Below are 22,006 nucleotides of genomic sequence, written 5' to 3'. Positions count from 1 at the left end.
ACTATGGACCAGCTTTGAGCAGAAAACCATGCTCTTCAGGAACAGATCACAGAATTACAAGCAGGCATGCCTTTCCCAGGCCAGTGTCAGCTTCTGAACCTGAACCCATGGCATCTTTACCGGACTGCCATGACAGGACCTGTAGCAAGTTTTGAGGGTTTGTGAAGCACTGCAGGCTCCATTTCCTGCTACGGCCCAACATGTACAGGACAGATCAGGCAAAGGTGGGACTGATTATCAGCCTTTTAATAGGCAAGGTCCTGGAGTATGTGTCCTCTCTGCTAGAGCTAGATCATCCCATACTGGCTAGCTGGGACACCTTCCTCAGGACCTTTACGGCAATTTTCTTTGACCCTCACTGGGCTCACTCGGAAGAGGCAGCCTTACAGAGACTCCATCAAACCTCAGGGTCAGCTGCAATGTATGCAGCTCATTTCCAATGTCTAGCAGCAGACACGGTTGGAATGAGTCAGCCCAGCTACACCAATTCTATCTTGGTCTCAGCAAGGAAATAAAAGATGAGCTTGCACACACAGTCTCCAGTGGGTCTAGATGCATTTATTGAGCTTTGATCTGAATCAACACAAGATATAGTGAGCAGCAACTCAAGAGAAGAGGGATTCCACCCCACATCCAACCCCTGTAAAGGTCCACTCACCCAAGCCCATACAAGTGAACTCAGCACAAGCTCAAGTGGGAACACCGATGCCAAGAAAACTTGTGCTTTTACTGTGGTGACAACTATCTGCCAAGTCCCTGAACCACATGGCCCTGGGGAAAAGACCACTCCAAGCCACAATAAAGAGGTTGAGCCTGGGCAATACCAGGAAAGCCCCAGGAAACCCCCTCCAGCAACCCATACCACGCATTCCACCCAACACGTAGAAGTTGTCCCTATACTTACAGCTCCATTTGCAACTCTGGTTTTAGGATTCCCAACAGGTACTTCTCCCCCAGAAGGTCCTGATTATCACCTGCCTCAGAGTCAATTTCATGGATGCTATTGTGGCTCAACAGTCAAATGCCACCACTGATTTAGTCAAAACAGTTGACTGTTCGCTGCTCCCCTCTGGTCCCGTCAATCAAGAAACTACAGTTTCGGAGGTGAAGGTTGGGGAGCACCATGAGCTCTTCCAATTCAGCCTGATCCAGTCCCTACATTTCCTTTGATTCTCTGAATCCCCGAATTGGTGAAACATGACCCGCATATCTCCTGGCAACAGAACATCATGACATTTAACTCTGAGTTTTGCTAGGACAACTGCCTCTCACCTTCCAAATTTGGCTCCCCAGAACCTCAGATTGGATGCCTTGCCCAGACTCCAAAAACAGGGAGAGATGCTCAAGCAACAGAGTGGGCTTCTCTGCTGCTAGGGTCAGCCATCACTTCCCCCACAAAGTACCAAGAATTTTCAGATGCATTCAAAAAACAAAACACAGACACTACCCCTCAGCAGGAATACAACTTCCTAATTAACTTACAACCTGGAACCAAGACTTTATTCGGGCGAATGTACCCCATGTCAGAGCCTGAATTAACTGCCATTAAGGACTATTTTTATCTGGCATTCCACCTTCCCAGCCAGGGCCTCTGTCCTCTGAAAAAGAAAGACGGCTCCCCAAGACTATGTATGGACTACAATGCCCTAAATAAAAATCACAGTGCGAAATTGATGATCCAGGAGCTCTGGGGTAAGTAAGAACAGCTGGAGTATTGACCAAGTTAGACATCAGAGGGGCTTACAACCTAATTACAATCCAGTCCAGGAATCACTGGAAAACTGACTTTTGAACTCAGAATGGCCATTATGAATATCTATTGATGCCTTTCAGAGTTACTAATGCACCCACAACCTTTCAGCATCTAATAAATGATGTCTTATGGGATATGCTAGACTGCTGTGTGGACACCTGTGACGAAGTGGGACTGTTCTTAATGTTTCCTCTGAATACTGTGTGGGTGCCTCAGTTTCTGGCCGACCCTCTGTCGCCTAGCAACTAATGGCCAGGCCCTTCCCCCCTGCAAGGGGATGCTAAAGGTGTGAGAGAACAAAGAGGTCAGGTGACCTCCTGGCCCAGGAAAGGAACTCAGCAGAGAAGGAGGGGGTTTCAGTTTGGAACTTGCTGGGGACTAGGAGTGAGGGCAGACTGGGGTGTCTGGCTCACGGGACCCCAGAATGGACCCGGCTGAGGGATCTGGTTCTCTGGATCTACAAGCTCTGTTTTAGACTGTGTTCCTGGCATCTAATAAACCTCTGTTTTACTGGCTGGCTGAGAGTCACGTCTGACTGCAAAGTTTGGGGTGCGTGCAGGACCCTCTGGCTTCCCCAGGACCTTGCCTGGGCGGACTCACTGTGGGAAGCGCACGGAGAGGCATATGCTGAATGCTCAAAGGGCAGACCCAGAAGGTGAAGCCGTGTGAGCTTCTTGCCCTGAAGACAGTCTGCTCCATGGGAGAGGAGGCTCCCCAAAGTCCTGACTGGCTTTGTGGGGAGCAGTTCCAGAGCATCGCCCGGGGACTCCGTGACAACACCTACTTAGATGACATCCCAATTTACTCTGAAGACCCGTCTATGCAAAACCAGCATGTGCACAACATTCTAGAAAAACTTTGCCAACTGGAGAAATGCATCTTCGATCAGCCCACCATCAAATTCTTAGGCTACATTCTGTCTGCCAAGGGAGTTCACATGGAGATCAGAAAGGTGGAAGCACTGTGATTGGGCAACACCATGAAGCATTTGAGAAATTCAACATTTCATTGGATTTGCAAATTTCTATAGACATTTTATACGGGACTACTCCTGAATCCTGGCCCCTACAAGAACTTTGCTGTGGAACCTCACCAAGTTTGCTTGGAAACTAGAAGCCCAAAGAGGCTTCAAACATTTGAAGACGGCATTTATCCCCATGCCCAGCCTCACACACCCTGACCCAAGTCAGCCATTCATCCTGGAAACTGATTACTCTAATGTCATCATCAGGCAGCGCTGTCACAGAAACAGGGTCTCGACAAAAGTTCAGCCTTGTGCTCTCCCATCCTAAACATAATTATCAGATTTCAGACATGGAGCTACTTGCCATCAAAGCAGCTTTCGAGACCTGGGGCCATTACCTAGAACAGTGGCTCACAACCTTTCCAGACTATGTACCCCTTCCCAGGAGTCTGATTTGTCTTACGTACCCCACGTTACACCTCACTTAAAAACTACTTGCTTACAAAATCAGACATCAAAATACAAAAGTGTCACAGGGCACTATTACTGAAAAATGGCTTACTTTCTCATTTTTACCATATAATTATAAAATAAATCAATTGGAATATAAATACTGTACTTATATTTCAGTGTATAGAGCAGTATAAACAAGTCATTGTATGAAATTTTAGTTTGTACTGATTTCGCTAGTGCTTTTTATGTAGCCCATTGTAAAACTAGGCAAATATCTAGATGAGTTGATGTACCCCCTGGAAGGCCTCTGTGTACCCCTAGGGGTACCTGTACCCCTGATTGAGAATCACTAACCTAGAACAGTGGTTCTCAACCTTCCTGGGTTCAGGACCCATTTGTAAATGTTTGTGGACTGTCGCGACTCATCTGGGGGTAGAGGCTCATGGGTGGTTTCGGTCAGATCCTGGCCCTAGGGGGGTGGGAGATCCTGCCTGGCACTTACCCCACACTGGCAGCTCCTGTGCTGTGCGGCTGGCTGGGTTTGGCTTGGCTCTCCGCTCCAGGCCTTGTAACCTCCAGGGTTGCAGTGCCACTCAGCTTTGACCCCACTCCCCTGACTGGACCAAATTTGTCAGAGTGGAATTGTGACCCGGCTCACAGGGTTGCAGGGCCACTCACTCAAGTTTGGCCTACTGGATTGCCATCATCATGACTGCTGGGCCAAACCTGAGTTGCACTGGGACCCCAGAGGTTGCAGTGCATAGAGCAGGGAGGTGAGCCCCAGCCAACCACGTGGGATATGTGCCACAGGAGCTGTCAGGTGACCCTTTGAAACATTCTGGCAACCCAATGTTGAGTCCCCACCCACAAGTTGAGAAACCCTGACCTAGAAGAAGCCAGCTGGCCAGTTAACATGTTCACTGATTACAAAAATCTAGAATATTTGTGCGCTGCTAAAGCCCTAATCCAACAACAGCTATGCTTGGATCTTTTTTCAAGATTTGATTGCACTATCACCTACTGCCCTGCTCCCACAACAGGAAGGCAGACACTCTGCCCCACAACAGGGAACATGCCAATGATCCTAAAAGATCCTATGAGGAGCCTCCCGGCATCCTGAAACCACACCATTTCCTTGGAAGCTCACCAAACCTCAGGATAAGCTCACACAAAAGGAAGAAGTCCTCCTTGTTCATTGGTGTATTTATGTCCCTGAAAAAAGCCCCCATTTGTCACAGTGCATTTGTGACAATGTCCCTTGGCCCAGAGACTTCAACCAAGCAAAGACTACTTGCATGGCACATCGGTCATTCTGGTGGCCAAAGCTCCAATCTGACATTCAGGTCTCCATCAGGTCTTGTGATGCCTGCAGCTGTACCAAAGTGACCTGAATAAAACTCTGGTATATTAATACCTGTGTCAAGACCCCCTCAAGGCTTTTGGCCAGTATTACAATGTACTTCATCATCAAGCTAACAGAATCTGAGAGACACCAAACCATATTGATAGTAATGGATCAATTGACAAAAGCAGTGCCTTTTGTTAATGGGCACATCTCCCACAGCTGAGGATACTGCTAGTCTCCTCATTGCACATGTTCTCCCTCTACGGCAGGGATGGGAACCTACGACCTGCGGGCCGGATCCAGCCCATTGCTTAATTTCATCTGGCCTGCAGCAAGTATTTCTAAACAAATAGACCTATGACATTAATCTATGGGGGGTGGAGACAGTGGCAGGGACGAGGAAGGAGATAAGCTGAAGATACCGGCTGTAACAGCAACGCTGGGGCAAGGTGGAGCCTCCAGCCACTCTACTGCGTTATGACCCCACAAGGGCCGGTGCTGGAGCCCGGCAGCACATACCTTGTCCTCGGCCCTCGCATGCTTCCGGTGCTCTAGTGTGGAGCAGCCAGTAGTGTCCCCAAGCCCACGCGTGCCTACAGTGGTGTTCGGGTTGCAAGGGTTGTAGTGTGAAAAACTGCTATCCGACTGAATTTGCAACTTCAGTCATCTCACTAAAAAAGCAGGTGAGCTGAACGTTTTATATTTCTCTCTCTAAAAAAATAAAATAAAATAAGTTGCTTTTTACTTGGGTGTGGCCTGTGATTGATTTTTTTCTGTGGGGCAATGGCCCGTGATAGAAAAGAGGTTCCCCACCCTTGCTCTACGGCCTTCCAAACTACATCACTTCAGACCAGGGGCCCTAGTTCATATCTCGGGTTTGGCAGGAGGCATGCCACCTACTAGAGGTGCATGTCTATTCATCAACTGCCTACCATCCACAAATAAACAGTCAATCAGAAAGACTGAACCAGGTATTGGACCAATACCCGCAATGCTTCACAAATTACCACCAAAATTACTGGGCTTTACTGCTTCCATATGCACAATTCTTGTACAACAATGCAGACCATGCCTTGACCAAGATGAGCCCACTTTTTAACACTTATGGCTTCCACCTCCATTCCCAGCCCACACTACCCATAGCACTCATAGTTCCTACTGCCTTAGATCTGGGTCATCATATTCACCAAACACAGGAAGAGCTGAAAAAAAACAAAAAAACAGATGCAGTCAAGGCACTATACAAACACCATGCTCACCATTGCCGGCAGGAGAGCCCTACATTTGCAGTAGGGCTGAAGGTATGGCTAACGGACAAATAACTCAAAATGAGTAGATTGCACATAAGCTGGATCCCGAGCACCTAGGACCCTACCAGATCCGCAGGCAAATCAACCTTTGAACATCAACTTCACCACTTCCTGAAGGTGTGCTCTGGATTGCTCCAACCTGCTTCAGCCACTGGACATTACATGATATTACAATCACACTCAATCATTTTGTAGTGAAGCTGAAGGTGAGTCAAGCGTTAGGAAGGCCAAAAAGAGATGAAGTGGAAGATATAGAACTGAACAAGATTTTTACAGTCTGGGGCGGCTCTATGTATTTTGCTGCCCCAAGCACGGCAGTCAGGCAGCCTTCGGTGGCATGCCTGCAGGAGGTCTGCTGGTAACGTGGATTCGGCGGCATGCCTGCGGGAGGTCCGCCGGTCCCACGCCTTCGGCATACCCACCGCCGAAGCCATGGGTCCAGCGGACCTCCCGCAGGCATGCCACTGAAGGCAGCCTGACTGCCGCCCTCACAGCGACCGCCAGGCCGCCCCCCGCGGCTTACCGCCCCAGGCACGCGCTTGCTGCACTGGTGCCTGGAGCCGCCCCGTTTACAGTGCGAACAGAGGAATGAGAGCATCTTAAACGTCAGGGACAGAATTTAGTGATCATGTTTATAAGAGGGAACAAGAGAAAGGAGCCAAATATAACACCAAGCTTTCTGACATGTGGAAAGAGAGACTAATAAAGATATTGAAAATGATAAAATAAGAGAGAACGATTAATTCAGTTTTTGACACAGCTTGAGCTGGCATCCAGTAAATATCAGGTGAGTCTTAAGTGCACATAGGACACCATAAGATTTGGAAATCATGAGCATAGACATGATAGAGATGACTATGGTAGACTGCTAGGAGCCAATGGTGCTGCGAAACAGAGCAAGAGTGAAGAGGAGAGAGCCAAAAGGGGAACAGAAGGGCAATACAAAAACCAGGTTAGTGGACATGTACAGTAGATAGAATTCAGGTCTGCAAAAGTTATTTCAATTTAGGTCAAACTTGCTTAGAAGTCTTAAATTAGTTCTCAGTTGTCACAAATTATATCATGAATGAAGCAGCTCAGGAAATATCTATAGCTGGAAGATGACAGTTATGTGGGAAAGCTGGTACAGAACATTGCTTTTCTATTCCCAATGCTAGCCGTTATGAGAGATAAGGTGGGTGATGTAATCTTTTATTGGACCAACTTCTATTGTAAAACAGACAAGCTTTTGAGCTTACACAGAGCTCTTTTTCTTCAAGTCTTGGAAAGGTACTCAGAGTGCCACAGCTATATACAAGGTGGAACAGACCGTTAAGCAAATGAGTTAACACATGGTGCAAGAGACCATTAAAGGTGAAGTGGGCAGTTAATACCTCACAGTCGTAAGACAAAGGAGCATTAGTGAGTTACATATTGTTCTACTGAGCCATAAATCCAATGTCTTTTTATTGAGTCCAGGATTTTTAGTGTCCAGCAAAGTTATGCTTTTAAGCTTTTTAAAGCACTGTGCAGGTTTCCTCACACGATATGGACCAACACAGCTACAACACTGCAAACAAGAATGCTATCCCTTGTCATTTGTCTCATGTTCATGAGCGAAAGTTATTCAAAACATTTTTAAAAGGTTAAGGAAATACAAACATGAGCATGAGAGTTGGCATAATTGACCATAAATCTGAAGGATAAATCTGGAAGTTTTTACAATCCAAAATGTCAAGGCATATAGTCTTTCAGGTTGCAGATGAATGGCCAATTATCAGAGCAAGGCAAGGACTTTGCATGTGCACCAAAGTACACATAATGAAAACCCTTATAAAATGTGAGGAAGGGTTGTTTAGGAGAATATAGGAAGTAGAGCTGTCAATTAATCTCAAACAGGAGAGTGCAGAAAGCCAGTATGTCAATGCCCGCTGTGTTTCTCCAAACAAAGGTAGGGTGACCAGATATCCCGATTTTATAGGGACAGTCCCGATATTTGGGGCTTTTTCTTATATATACTCCTATTACCCCCACCCCGTCCCGATTTTTCACACTTGCTGTCTGGTCACCCTAAACCAAGGGGTTTAAAGCCAGTGGATCCTCTGAGTTGCAGACTCACCAGTTCTGCCAGTGTTTTGCAGCAGAATGTCAGTACTCCACGGCACAAAGTGATTCAACATTTCCTTTTGTTGCCTCCCTGTAAACTTTCCCTTTCTGCTCCAACAGTCAATACATAATGATTCTATGACTTTTCTGACCTTGCATATGCAGCAAGGGAATACCTGATTTGGTCAGGAGAACACATTTTCAATTAGAAAATATTAATGTTTATTTGGAAGTCTTGACTGACTGCTAAATTAACTTCCCATTCACTTTTAATATTAAGTAACCATTGTAATACACAAAAATACTGGAATAGGCTGGGGAGGAACAGCTGGAATACCTCAGACTAAGAACATTATATTATACAATTTAGATCAAAACCACCCTAGTCGACTAGTAACCAAGTATAGGAAAGCCTAAGAATTTGAGTTAATTTTTGTCTGTCTTTCTTTTTAAGATACTACAGTCTTTTAAAAATATGTACTAATTAAAGTACACAAAAACTCTCGTTTCCATAAAATTTTACTAACATCAAAAGCTACACCTTGAAATAAAATGCACTCTGAAACACTTTCATGACTAAGAACATCCACCCAAAATGACATCTTGATATAGGGTCAGAACTTAAAAGGAAAAAAGTAGTCAACTAATTGTCCCTAAAGATAACCTTCAATTACTGTGGACAATGTTCAAGTGATCTGAACAAAAACAACAGTGTAGGGCTACAATCAAAGGAATTTATTTCTGACACAATTACTTTACTTATTGAAGGTCAACTATTTGTTACAGAGAAAACACTTATAAATGTCTGTTTCTACCTTTTCAATATTCTTTCCAGGGTTTAGTGTTGAAGCTTTAACAGATTCATTGTAAAACAGAGTTTTGCCTTGGTCTTCAGCATGTGAGTTAAAACAGAAAAAACCCTTCACTTATTCTGTACACATTTTAAAATTAATTCAGTTGACATAATTAATCAAAATATGGCTTACAAAGATCATATTGGTGTATTTCAGGATGTTTAAATATTTTTACTCGGACAATAAAAGAGTATGAAGTATTATTAATGCAGAAATTATAACAAGTTCAGAAATTAAGAGACTTCAACTGCAGTTGGTGCTTTGATTTATTCCCTCAAAATGGCTCTAAGCATGCTAATCTAATTAGATTACACGCACACTGCTATTGTAAATATTGACTATTTATTTGAACACATCAGACATCTTAGTACACCTTAGAGTTACTCAACTATTGCCTTTGAGTCAGAATTATGTAGCCAGGCACGCGAAGAGCTCTGTTGGCAAAACAAATTATATGCATTCAAATAAAGTCTTCTACATAATGCCACATAACAATAACTCATTACATTTTAAAGAATATGAATCCTAGTTCAAACTAACATGTTAAATTTTGAAAACATTATTCTAGCTATATTGAATGAGGTACAAAAACAGTATCTCAGTACTTTAATCAAGGAAAACAGCCTATTTGAAACATAAGTAAGAAAAGTAGTCCTCCAAAAGAGTTGTTAAATGTGGAAAGAAATTAAGAAATTTAGCTGATTTAAAACTGTACTACTCCTACTTTCTTTTTCAGTTATTCACTAAACACACAAATTAAAGTCATTCACTCTTGGAGAGCAGGCACATTCTTTTCACGAAGTTTGGAATTTTTGCTCTTGCTAATTTTGAAAAAAATATTTCTCAAGCAATCAAACTGGACTGTTAAGAAGCAGACTTTAATCTGAGTTAGACAAATACTGTTAATATAATTAGAGAAAAGGTGAGGCTGTTACTCAACAGCTCATTTGTAAAATCAGTTTGCCAGTACTCGGTCATCAGTAACCTTAGGTAGAGCACGGAAAATTGTTTACTTCATATTCTGTTGAATCTGAGATATAAGTAGTAAGATTACTGTGGTTTCTCAGGTGCTGCTATCAATTTGAGATAACCTTAGTTGGAGAGCTGAAGAAATTTACTTTGACCTTCTAATTTAAACCAAATCATAAAATGTAGGACCATTAGGAAAGACATGTGTTAAGTAGACTGTCTATTCAGAAAAATTTGATTTGGCAATACTGTATAATCTAGGTTGATTTTTACTGGAGATTGACTGCAACTAAAATGCTCCTTGTGAAGGAAGCAACACTCAGCTATTTCAAGCAAATCTTTGAAAGGTTTTTCTTCAATAGGTAGGCTGGTTGTACAGTCCAAAATGTGTTTCCATGTGAAATGTTACCATCTCCTTTCACCATATAGGGAAACTACTTGCAACACTACAAACTGGCTATCACCACACGGTCTGTCCTGTCACTGAATGTGGGAGAGGGGAAAAGAAACGCAAACCTAGACTTTTGGAATTTCCTATTTACTTCTAAAGATAGACATGTACTAAGTCACGAAACACAGCGGTTCCATCTATGGCTACGTCCAGACTACCCGCCGTATCGGCGGGTAGCGATCGATATATCGATCCCCGAACGCGCTCCCCATCGACTCCGGAACTCCACCAGAGCGAGCGGCGGTAGCAGAGTCGACAGGGGAGCCGCGGCTGTCGATCCCGCGCCGTGAGGACGGGAGGTAAGTCAGAATAAGATCCATCGACTTCAGCTACGTTATTCCTGTAGCTGAAGTTGCGTATCTTACATCGACACTTCCCCCCACAGTGTAGACCAGGCCTATGACACTGAAATATAAAATAAATGGCATGAAACAATCTCAGACTGCATCAGATATTGAGATATTTGAAAATTTACACATTTAGAATAGATTTTCCTTGGATTATCCCAAAATATATTTGTCTGATGAAAGTGCATAATGAAAACAGATGTCTATTGAACAATCAGTTTGCAGTTAATAGCAAAAGTAGTATACTCAGGATATAGTACCCCTTTAACAATGGAAACAGGATTAGTAAACGTTATAGATGGCTAGAACTGCTAAAACCTGTATACCCACTTATAAAGTTTTTTGAGCTACATGTTTCCAAATCCTCATGACTTAATTCTTCAGGTCTGTGAAGCCAAACTTTCTGTCTACTCTTTTATTGTTGTGCTTACCACATTTTAGAATTGGATACAAGGAGTGAAGGAAGTCATGTTTATGAGCTTTGTTTACTACTGAATTAACATACTAAGTTCATTGTCCATGCAACTTACATTAAAAAGTGGCTCATTAAGACTATAAATGCCGGCTTTAAAATGTGCAAAGTAGCTTTCAGAAGAAAATCTTAACAGCATTTGAGTCTAAAAGCTTGAAAAAATGTTTATATACAAATCAGATTTTTTCAAAAGCCCTTTGGCAATATCTGTCTCCTCTTTACATAATCCCTTGAAAATGCATTGGGATAAATAGAGAATTTGAACATATTGCTTCTGTTGCTTGGTTTAGGAAGGAGCATCAAAACAACAGCCTTAAAAGAGAGACTACTTATACTTTCCAAGCCACAGGAAGAATGTGAAGCCACAGCAATCAATTGGGGAAGCTAGTGAAGGAAAAAAAGTGGTAGATGACAACCTCAGAATAGAGAGCTGAGCACAGAAATTCCAGAGAGAGGGGGAAGGAAGAGCTCTGTAATTCCCAACATTAAATAATTTGGAGTGTAAAATATGCATAAAGGTGAAATACATATGCTTCACTTAAACTATTTTCTTTTAAGCCTCAAAATCTGTGTTTTAGTACTCTCAATGCATGGAAAGTTACTTTGGTGCACAGTGCCTTTCAAAAGTGATTTATATGGGCTTAGGTCCCCAGCTCTCCTTATATTTGTCTTGTAGTCAGTAAATGAACTACTCCATGCATGAGATAATCTGTCAATTTTAGCACCTACGCACACAAAAGTGTATTCTCTTTACAGCATATCAAGTATTGGCTTTCAACAGCAAGGCAAGTGTCTTCTAAGCACGCTCAACACTGCTTACTCTAACAGTAATTATAACAGACCAAGAACAACAACAAAACCCTACCAAAAGAAAACACTACACTGAAAAAATAATTCTCCAATTGCGGCGAAGATAAGAGAAAGAACAAGGCACACATGACAGATGTCAGTCATGTCACTCAGTGGACTACTGGAAGGCATTCAGATAACACGGTGATGATTTATAAGTGTCTATATAGAACTGGGGTCAGCAACCTTTCAGAAGCGGTGTGCCGAGTCTTCATTTATTCACTCTAATTTAAGGTTTCGCATGCCATAATACATTTTACTGTTTTTAGAAGGTCTCTTTCTATAAGTCTATAATATATAACTAAACTATTGTTGTTTGTAAAGTGAAAAAGGTTTTTAAAACGTTTAAGAAGCTTCATTTAAAATTAAATTAAAATGCAGAGCCCTCCGGACCGGTGGCCAGGACCCAGGCAGTGAGTGCCACTGAAAATCAGCTCACGTGTCACCTTTGGCACACGTGCCATAGGTTGCCTACCCTGATACAGAATTAAAGAATTGTTAGGAAATGGGATGGGCTTCATAGCAGTATCTGATTTTAAGTTTTCAGCAGTTTCCTAGTATTTGCTATGTTGCAGTCCCATTGCATGACTTAATATCCCTCTTTTGGGAGTAGCTACTTACCTGGTGGTTCTATGCTTGTAGCTGTATCTACTTCCAGCACAGCACTATTATGGTAGTGCTCTAGCTGATGCTGTCAAAACTGTCCAGAGTTCCCTGGCACTCCATGCAAAATTATGGAGCTACTACAGCACTAATCCTGAAGTTGTCATATAATATAAGAGTATCAACTGAACATGCACTGAGCAAGGTAAAAACCTGAAGGGAACACTTATTTCACATATGCATCTACACATTTAGCATTAAACTAGGACAACGGGAGCTTGGGGGGCCCAAAGGAGAACACAAATAGAATCCATAAGCAAGGTGAATTGGGGGAGGGGGGGATCATGAAGGGAGTGAGCAATATTACTACTGAGAGTTAACATCACAATACTAATGTGATAGTGGACAACAGCTTCTTCTTTTTTTTTTTTGACATTGAGTCAGACCCAGAGTAGTCTCTATTATTCTGAAATATTTATACTAGTTAGGTGTCCCTGGTAGTTCTATGGCCATTCTCTGGTTTTCCAGTTCATTACGTCATACTTATAAGTATCAGGCCTCTCTCTTTCTGGACAATGTATTATTTGAGGGCTTGTCTTATCAAGGTATTACTGAGAGCACATGTTTGAAGTGTGCAATCTCATGTGTATCTGTAAAATTGATTATATGGTTTTGCAAATGTCAATGGCTCTGGGGTAAAGTGTAAATCCAAACAGGAGACATACTAGTGAGAAACTACAGTGGCTTCAACTTTTCTTCCATGTTAGCAATTGTTTTCAAATGGAGAAATATTCTGGAAATTCTACCTGACTTCTTCACAAGTCTTTGATTCTTAGATTGTTAGCAGTTCAGGAGAAGGACCATATCAGACCTTTATTTGCTCTACAAAATCTCCAAAATACATTTTAAGAGCTACCTAAACATCTACAGGGCCATAGCATGCATAGACATGGAAACATGATTGTGCCATTCCTAGTATTTTCTTACTCAAGTCCATGAGTTTTGAATGCATATAGATGACAGGCTAGGACCTTAAACCAGTTAGCCTGTTTAAAACTATGTCACAATACATACATATTCTTGATAAGGCCCGATTTGTAGGTTAAAATAAAACAGTACCACCAGTGGCCTTTCCTAGATTGAGAATGACAGACTCTGGAGCACATTCCATTGCTCGCCCCATTCCTGTCATCCTGCATTTTCTCTCCTGGAGCAATTCTGAGTCAAAAATATTTTTTTCAGGTTAATGCCTTTAACAGCTTTTTGCCTTTTCTGCAGTGGTATAATAAAATATATCACTGCATAATAAAATCAAACAGTCCTTAAAATTACAGCATTTATATGTTTTACACTAGGTCTGCTACTCAGAAAGCACCATTCAGCATCTTCTGAGACACTGCAATCAAGCAACAAGCACAGGTTAATGGGAACTGGTGAAGGAATGTAACCTGAAGTTCAATCTCTTTTAAAAGGAAGTAAAGAAAATTAAAACACGCTCTTCATACAGCTTCAGGTAGCTCTTATTTGTCTTGTATTGTACTGCAAACATCTATTAGCAACTGGTATTCAGTAAGAAAATACACTATCAATTTATCTGACTTCTGCTGATTTGGTAACAATGTTAGTATTTTGAAAAAATAATGTATTTCAGACCACTGAAACTATTTCAAGTGGAGACTAAACATGTTCACTCATTTCAATGTGCCCATAAAACAGCAGAAAGATATAACAGCATACAGGGGTTTTTATTAGGTTACACCTGAACCTCTCACACAGGATTTTTAAATCTGCCACAGTTCAAAGGAAACTCAGATGTGATATAGTCAAGCCCTTTAACAATTTACTGCACAGCAAACCAGAGTGGATATCTACAGCACCCTTGCCTGTCATTCACTAATTGGCCATGTGGATCCTGCTGCAGTTGAGCAAGGATTGAAACACTGGCCTCTCGAAACCAGCATCTGCTGTTGCTACATTGTTGTGAGAATAGTGATCCATAAAGCTGTGAATTAAACTTCACACACAGTTCACAGATTAAGTACATTTTGCAGACACATGCCCTTGAAATTACCACCTCCCTAGTTGAGTGAACCCTAAGACATTCAAGAACAGAAGCATGTGCTAGTACATAATATGACAGGATGTATAATCTTATCTAATTTGATAGTGGTAGCTCTAATTCTTTTGTTTTCCCTGCAAAGGCTACAAAAAGCCTGTTTAACCACCTAACAGCTTAGTTCCAAGAATATACAAATTCTATAGCACCTAGCTGAATATTACTAAATATCCTATTTTGTTACTTGATTAGTGGGGTAGATTTGACATGGGACTCACAGAAATTAACTCCAAGTGCTTCACCATTTAAATTAGATACAACAGTAAGTGACAACCATCAGAGGTAGAAAAGAGATTCAACTAGAATTCCTCAACTAGAAGAAAGCTGGGTAGACAACACAAGTTGAAATTCTACCAATACACAGTTCACATCTCTTAAGGGCAGATTTCAACACCATCGGCTCCCAGCTCTTCAAAGACCTTTGAATAGCACCTACTTCAAAAGCAGCTAGCTTAAGATGAACCAAGGCAAGACATAGCTGACGCTAGTTCTAAGAAGGAAATGCTTTTAAGGACTTGCCTCCTCCATAACATATCTTATTATCAAGGGCACCAGCCAACTGATTGTAAAGTTGTCCCCATGATCCTTCTCAACTTCCTAACTGCCCATGACTGAGAGAGAGTCTCACTTCCACTTGCAGATGTCTAGAAGATTATACCTCACCCTATGAGGCATACATCTGGCCACAGTGATCACCAAACTAGATTACTGCAAGTTCTAACTAGAAATGATGCCACACCCTGAAAGAGCTCCAATTAGTACAAAATGCAACAGTCCCATGTAGGTGGTTACGAACACACCACACCCAATGCTCTGCTCTTAACATTGACTCTCCATTGAATATGCGATCTATTTCCATGTGTCCACCCTAATATTCAAAACCCTCTCCAAAAGTGGCCTAAACTAGATAACAGATCATCTCCCAGTTATTGACCATAATCATCCTTAACAGCTACATTCCACTGGAACTGCAAAACTGGCAACTGAGACGGACTCATGAGCACCAACAGAAGTTTCATGGGAGCCAGATCCAGACAATGGAACCTATTCCTGCAAAAGCAACATGACAGTCAACTTCACAGCATATGGAATTAAATGCAAAACATTTCTTTTATTTAGCATTTTCAAAATAACTCTTCATACATAAAAAGCAACAGAGGGTCCTGTGGCACCTTTGAGACTAACAGAAGTATTGGGAGCATAAGCTTCCGTGGGTAAGAACCTCACTTCTTCAGATGCAAGATGTCTTGCATCTGAAGAAGTGAGGTTCTTACCCATGAAAGCTTATGCTCCCAATACTTCTGTTAGTCTCAAAGGTGCCACAGGACCCTCTGTTGCTTTTTACAGATTCAGACTAACACGGCTACCCCTCTGATACTTGTCTTCATACATATAAAGTCAGACACACCCACTCTCAGAAAAAAATTTACCACCTATTCAAGTTTTACAGCAGAGAAGAATTTATTTTTGGAATTGCTGTTCCTTCTTTTCATTCCTTGACAGGGACTCTGACATTATAATCACGACAGACATTTTGTTTGATGGGAGGTACATAATTCTGTTAATTTCAATTATTTTCATTTTTGGGGGAGGGGACTGAGTCAAGTTTTAAGAGTATAAGGTCAGATATGAGGGTAGAAGCTGGCAACATTGGAAAGGGGTCTGACTTAGGACTTAAGTCAAGCAGGTGCTAACGCAGAAGTGTCAGATGGTGGTGCAGCAGATTTGTTTGCAAACACAGATCTTTACAGAAGTGTATTCTCCCCAACCCCTTTAACTCTGTGCCACAGAAAATATAAAAACTTTACAAGACAGGCCTCTCATCCTAAGGCGTTCAGGTTTAAAACCACTGATGCTCCAAGTACAGCTAACAATTATGCTTCAGTCTATGGACTTCTCTATGCTGAAGGGATACTGGATAACTCCGTAAGCATCAGAGATCTACTTTTCCCTGACCCAAGATTAAGCCTTCACTCCAGCTCTCAATTATTATATATATTACCATCCAGATTTTTACCTTAGTTTTTACATTCACAGCATCAACTAAGTTGATCTTGGTCAATCTACTTTTAGCTGGTGCTTTCTTCAGCCACTCTTTCCCTTCCCATGTAACTTTTTCTTGTGTGTACCACAGTGGCTCTCAATCTCTGGGTTGCAATCACCAGGCGATCACAACCACCCTTCTTTTTTCTCCCTTTCCTCCCCATTTTTTGTTGGTTGGTTTGTTTAAAAAAAGTGTATTTTTAACCCTTACGGTTGGGAAGAGAACCTCAAAAATCTGAGCCAAATGTAAATTGATGCAGGAATGGCTGTCTGAGTCTCCAAACAGCCTGAAAAATAATAACTCTAAGAGGTATGAACTGCCTCATTCATCTCAATCAAGGCCATGGCGACTCTGCAGTTCTGTGGTCATGGAATCTAGCATGTTTCCATGATGCCACAAAATGGAGCATTTTTTTAATATGGAATTCAACTTTTCCTAGTCACGTGTCCAATGTAATCTTTTTGTCTATCTGTCTTGCTTGGATCTGCCTGTAGCTGCAACTTCTCGTCAGCTTTAGCTTCAAAGGGAAGTTAACTTGATTACAGTGCCTGTTCCCTACACTGTTCAAGAGAGTCTGGCAACAGAGTAGTTTTTCCCACCCCTTCCTCACTTACCTCTCATGGGCTCAGTGCACGCATGCACACACACACCCCAGAATGCTTGTTAGCTACCAAAATTCTTCAAAGGAGCAGTCACAATAGCCGGCAAAGGATTCTGAGGCATGCATACAGACGTTAAAAAGAGGGACAACTGAGCTCTTTGGACACCAATCATCCATCTTTATGAAAGAAACCAACTGAATTATTCAAGCAAAAGCTACAGATTTACAAACCTATAAGACTTAGCAGCAGCAATTTTGTAAGCATGACTGCCCCCTGAGCATCATACTTTGTCACTGCAAATAATGAAAGCTGCTATCTTCATAACATGGGAAACACTGCAGACTGTGTTTCAAATGTCATTAAATGTTGTCTTGGAATCTACTGCTGTCAGTCAGTCAAAACACTTTCTCTTCATGATGCAGTCACCTGATGAATTTGTGACATGGCTGCAGATGTTTGGGAACAGAGCTTCTCAATACAACAGGATCAAATTACAGTTGGGTCTTCTACCCAACTTTTAGCATTTGTTCGGTGCAAGTGAAAAAGGCTCATACATGAGGACTGCCAGTTTTTTTGGTCCACTGACAGGTTATGCTACAGGAGAAAAAAAGAGAAGCTTTCTAACAATTGGTTCTTGCTGCTGGATTAGTATTGCTGTACTGACGGTGCCTGAGCTATGACAGGAACGCTCATAGAAGTCTTGGGACTAGAAGTCAGTCTCTTACTCACCAAACCATTTGAACACTTTGTTCAGTGAATACACTGAGAAGCTTTGGAAGTAAAGAGGATGCCAGTGGAACTGACAAAGGTACTATGAGACTGTAACAGTTTTGACCTTTATTAAGAGTTAAACCCAATGCATGCCTCCATTATTTTATGCAAAGAAATGGCCATGCAACATCAGCAGCTCCCCTTTCCACACCAAAGTTCACTGACTTTCTCATGGCAAAAAAATCAATCATTTGGTTAAGCTCAGAGAAGAGCCAAGAATTTTCCATGTTGAACATTCCTCTACTCTTGCAGAATACTACACTGATCAGCACTGGCTTGCTTTGAATGCTTACCTCTAGAGACAGAACATGAAAACTCAATTTGGGGGTCACAAAATGGGAAGTGGTGGTTGTGACCTACTGACACCTGGCATTCCCAGTATGAAAAAGGTTGAGTTCAACTGGTCTAGTAAGTATTCAACACCTTTTGGTCTAACACTGAATTCATGCAGAGTTACAATACTCCATTCAGTAATAACTTCTTTTCTCAAGCAAAGGGCTCTAAACATTAGTATCTCTTTAACTGCACTGCACCTGGCACATCATATTTAGGTTATTATTAATTCATCTTTATTACTATATCCCATATAGCATCTATTCAGTTTTGGTCCCAATCTTCCAGACTGAGGATGAAGCTTGTTATTAACACTAAAAACTAATGTTTTCAGTCTCTAGCTTTGTAAGATATACTGCATAATACTGATAGTAAAGAGGAACTTAAACAAAAAAAACAAAGCAGAGATACTTTGAGAATGAGTCCAATGTAATCAGGAAGAGTCCTCTGCTTTTGAGATCACTCTAGAAAAACAAACCCTGCATTCCAGTTAAGAAAGGAAGGAAAAATCACAAAACTGAATTTGCCATGTAGAAGTCATACAGCCTGTTGACAAATGTATCCTATTTGGATAATCTTCAAAAAATTCACAGGTGTGAAAACTGCCATTCCATTCTTAACAAGCATATACATTTGATTTACCAATTTCTATGTGACGATTTGATTTGAAGACAATTTGAAGACGAGAACTAAAAAAGTGGTTTATAAACAATTTAGAATTGCTTACTCAGATGAAAATTCAGGGGAAAGGGTGGTTTTGTGGTTATGGCTCTGGCCTAAAATAGAGGAGAACTGAGTTCAATCCCCAGCTTTGCTACAGACTTCTTGTGGCACCTTGGACAAATCATTTAATCTCTGTCCATCAGATCCCAATCTCTGCTTGCATGCTGTATTCCTTTCTCCCACCCTTTGACCATATTGTCTATTTCAACTGAAAGCTCTTTGGGGCAGAGACCATTTTTACTATGCTTCTGTACAGTGCCTAGCAAAATGGGGTCCTGGGCTCAGTTAGGGCTTCTAGCCCATATTCTATTCTATTCTATTATATATAAACTACATCATTCACATCACCACTAGCAAGATGTTAAAACCCAAATTATACTACCAACACAGAGAAGTTTTTTTCCAAATCCATATTTTTAATTGGTGTACAGGAAAATAGAAGGAAAACCCAATGGAGGCTGAGAGCCAGCAAACAAAAGTGACAGGCAGAGGTAAACTACAAGCAGCAAGTAAAAAATTACATTAATCTGGCCAGAAACAGGGTAGGCAAAGTCTGTATAAGGGCGCCTCTACCCTCTGCATGTTAGTCAGTGATTCATTCCCAAAATCAGAAAAAGAGAGAATCATGCAAAGGTCTCATAGCTGTGGGCCACAGGGGTAGAAGCCATACAAAGAACTTAAAACTGTGGAAATAGATGGAATAAGCCACAAAATTCAACAGCTCCAGAGACTTAGATAAATAAAGTAAGACAACGTTTAATAATGATACAAGCACAGGATTTGCCCAACTGGATCAGAACACTGGACCATCTAATCTAGGATTCTGACTCAGTCAACAGCCAGTACCTGATGCTTCAGAGAAGATAAAACCCTTAACACATACCATAACAACATACCTAGCTAAATGTGACACCCTGTAGGTGGAACAAGGAAGGAGAGCTGCTCCTCCCTGACTCCAAATAGCACAAATGTTACCAAAATTATATTGGGAGAATTTACTGGATACACTTGATCCTGCTTTCCCACCTCCACCATGGATCACCTAGCCCCCAAGACTGCAGCCTTACTGTCCTACCCCAAATCACAATGAATACCCTCAGCAAGGACCATGGTGTGTGTCTCACCCCCATCCACTGCTCCTCCCAGCTTACTCCCCTCCAGATCTGCCTCATCCCTCCCAGCCAGCCCCCTCGAACCACTACACACCACAACCCCCTCACACAGCAAGTCTCTCTCCTCCCCGCTCCGGTAACCCCATCACACAACAGGTCTCTCCTCCCCCACAGCCCCCACAGCCTCCGTACACAGCAGGTCTCTCCGCCCTCCCTGTAGCCCCTCTGACCCCCTTGTATATCAAGTCTCTCCCCCTCACAGCCCCCCCCCAGCAGGTCTCTCCTCCCCCCCGTTTCCCCCCAGCCCCCGCGCGCAGCAGGTCTCTCCACCTCCCCGTAACCCCTCTAACCCCGTTGCAGACCAAGTCTCTCCCCCCTCGTAAGACACACACACACACACACAGAGCAGGTCTCTGCTTCCCCCCACCCCAGCCCCCCCGCGCAGTAGGTCTCTCCTCGCACACCCTCCCCCCCCCCGCACAGTAGGTCTCCCCCCTCCCTCTCCGGTCTCACCCCTCATCCCACCGCGCCCTGCTCCCCTGGCCCCGGACCCCCTTAGGCGAGGGGCTTCCGACCCCTTTCTCACCTGCACCTGTTTGCGGAAGTGGAGCCGCCTCGCCACCTCCCAGCAGTAGCAGCAAGAGGAACAAAAGCCTGAGTCCGAGCCCGGGTCCGAGGGGCAGGAGCGACCCCCGCCGCTGCCCGCTCCCCCCGCAGCGCCCCCAGAGCCGCCACCGCATCTCGCCCGCTCCAGGCCCCAACGTTCAACGCCGGACACGGGGACTTGGCTCTCAGGGTCTCTGGCGAGCGCCCCCAGCGGCCGCTTCCCCCCTCCGCCACGGCCCGGCGGTCTCCGGCATCGGACCCCGCAATCCCCCTTCCCCTCACAGAACCCAACCGGCCCCCGCAGCCGCCGCCATCTTCCGGGCTACCTGACCGGGAGGGGTGGAGCTAATCGATGATTGACATTCCTATGCACCAATCCGCCTGAGCCTCACACTCCGGAGGCGGGAGTAGGGTATGGGACGGTGTTAATCCGTGCTTGGCAGTCCAACCCGCACCGAGCAGGGAAGAGAGGAGGGGCGAACGCGGGATTGACAAGCAGCTCTACCAATCAGTGTGCGATTCGGATTTGGCTAGTGCGTTACACAGGGGCGGAGCTAACTCGAGATTACAGCACCGCAGATTCAGGAGGTGGGACTAAAAGGATGCGGGTGCGCAAAGAAGATTGGTGGGAGGAGGCGGGCTTGTAGCGCCCCCTGGAAGGAGGAAGGGACAGTGAGAGCAGCGCCCCTGGAGGGAGGGGGTGAGCAGTACCCTCTGGGGAACCTCAGCTCCCTGACCCCTCACTGTAGCATGGGAGCGGGGACCCACTGTCTGCTCTGGCCTCAGCTCCCTAGCTTGTGCCACCAACATTTCCCATCTGGTAGCTAGGCACCCGCAGAGGTGAAAGTAAGACAGTATGGTACGGCGTATGCAGAGCCAGAACACCGGACCGGACCGGACCGGCTTCCCCAGGCCTGCGATTTAAAGGGCCTGGGACTCCCTGCATAGGCCAGAGCCCTGGGCCCTTTAAATAGCCACCCGAGCTTTGCTGCCAGAGCCCTGGGGTAGTGGCGGGAGGGCTCCGGCGGTGATTTAAAGAGCCCGGGGCTCCGACCACTGCGGGGAGCCCCAGGCCCTTTAAATCACTGCCTGAGCCCCCCTGCTGGAGCCCTGGGGTAGCGGTGGCAGGCTCCTGCAGTGAATTAAAGGGCCCGGGGCTCCTGGCCACCGCTACCGCAGCAGAGCCCCGGGCCCTTTAAATCTCCGCCCAAGCCTTGGGGTAGTGGCAGCAGCCGGGAGCCCCT

At 43.7% G+C, this 22,006-nt stretch overlaps 1 protein-coding gene across 1 annotated transcript in view; it reads right to left on the bottom strand.

The window, feature by feature from the left end:
* LMTK2 (lemur tyrosine kinase 2) overlaps positions 1-21,090 on the bottom strand; it is a 76,720-nt gene extending 55,630 nt beyond the window's left edge. The window contains exon 1 of the mRNA XM_005304688.5: positions 20,743-21,090. Coding sequence (XP_005304745.2) covers positions 20,743-20,896 — 154 coding nt within the window. The 5' untranslated portion in view covers positions 20,897-21,090. The remainder of the gene's footprint in view (positions 1-20,742) is intronic.
* Positions 21,091-22,006: the final 916 nt, after the last annotated feature.

Source organism: Chrysemys picta, chromosome 10 (assembly GCF_011386835.1).
Source record: "Chrysemys picta bellii isolate R12L10 chromosome 10, ASM1138683v2, whole genome shotgun sequence".
Classification (NCBI taxonomy): domain Eukaryota; kingdom Metazoa; phylum Chordata; order Testudines; family Emydidae; genus Chrysemys; species Chrysemys picta.
The sequence above is the reverse complement of the archived record's forward strand: the minus strand, read 5'-3'. Positions and strand labels throughout refer to the sequence as shown.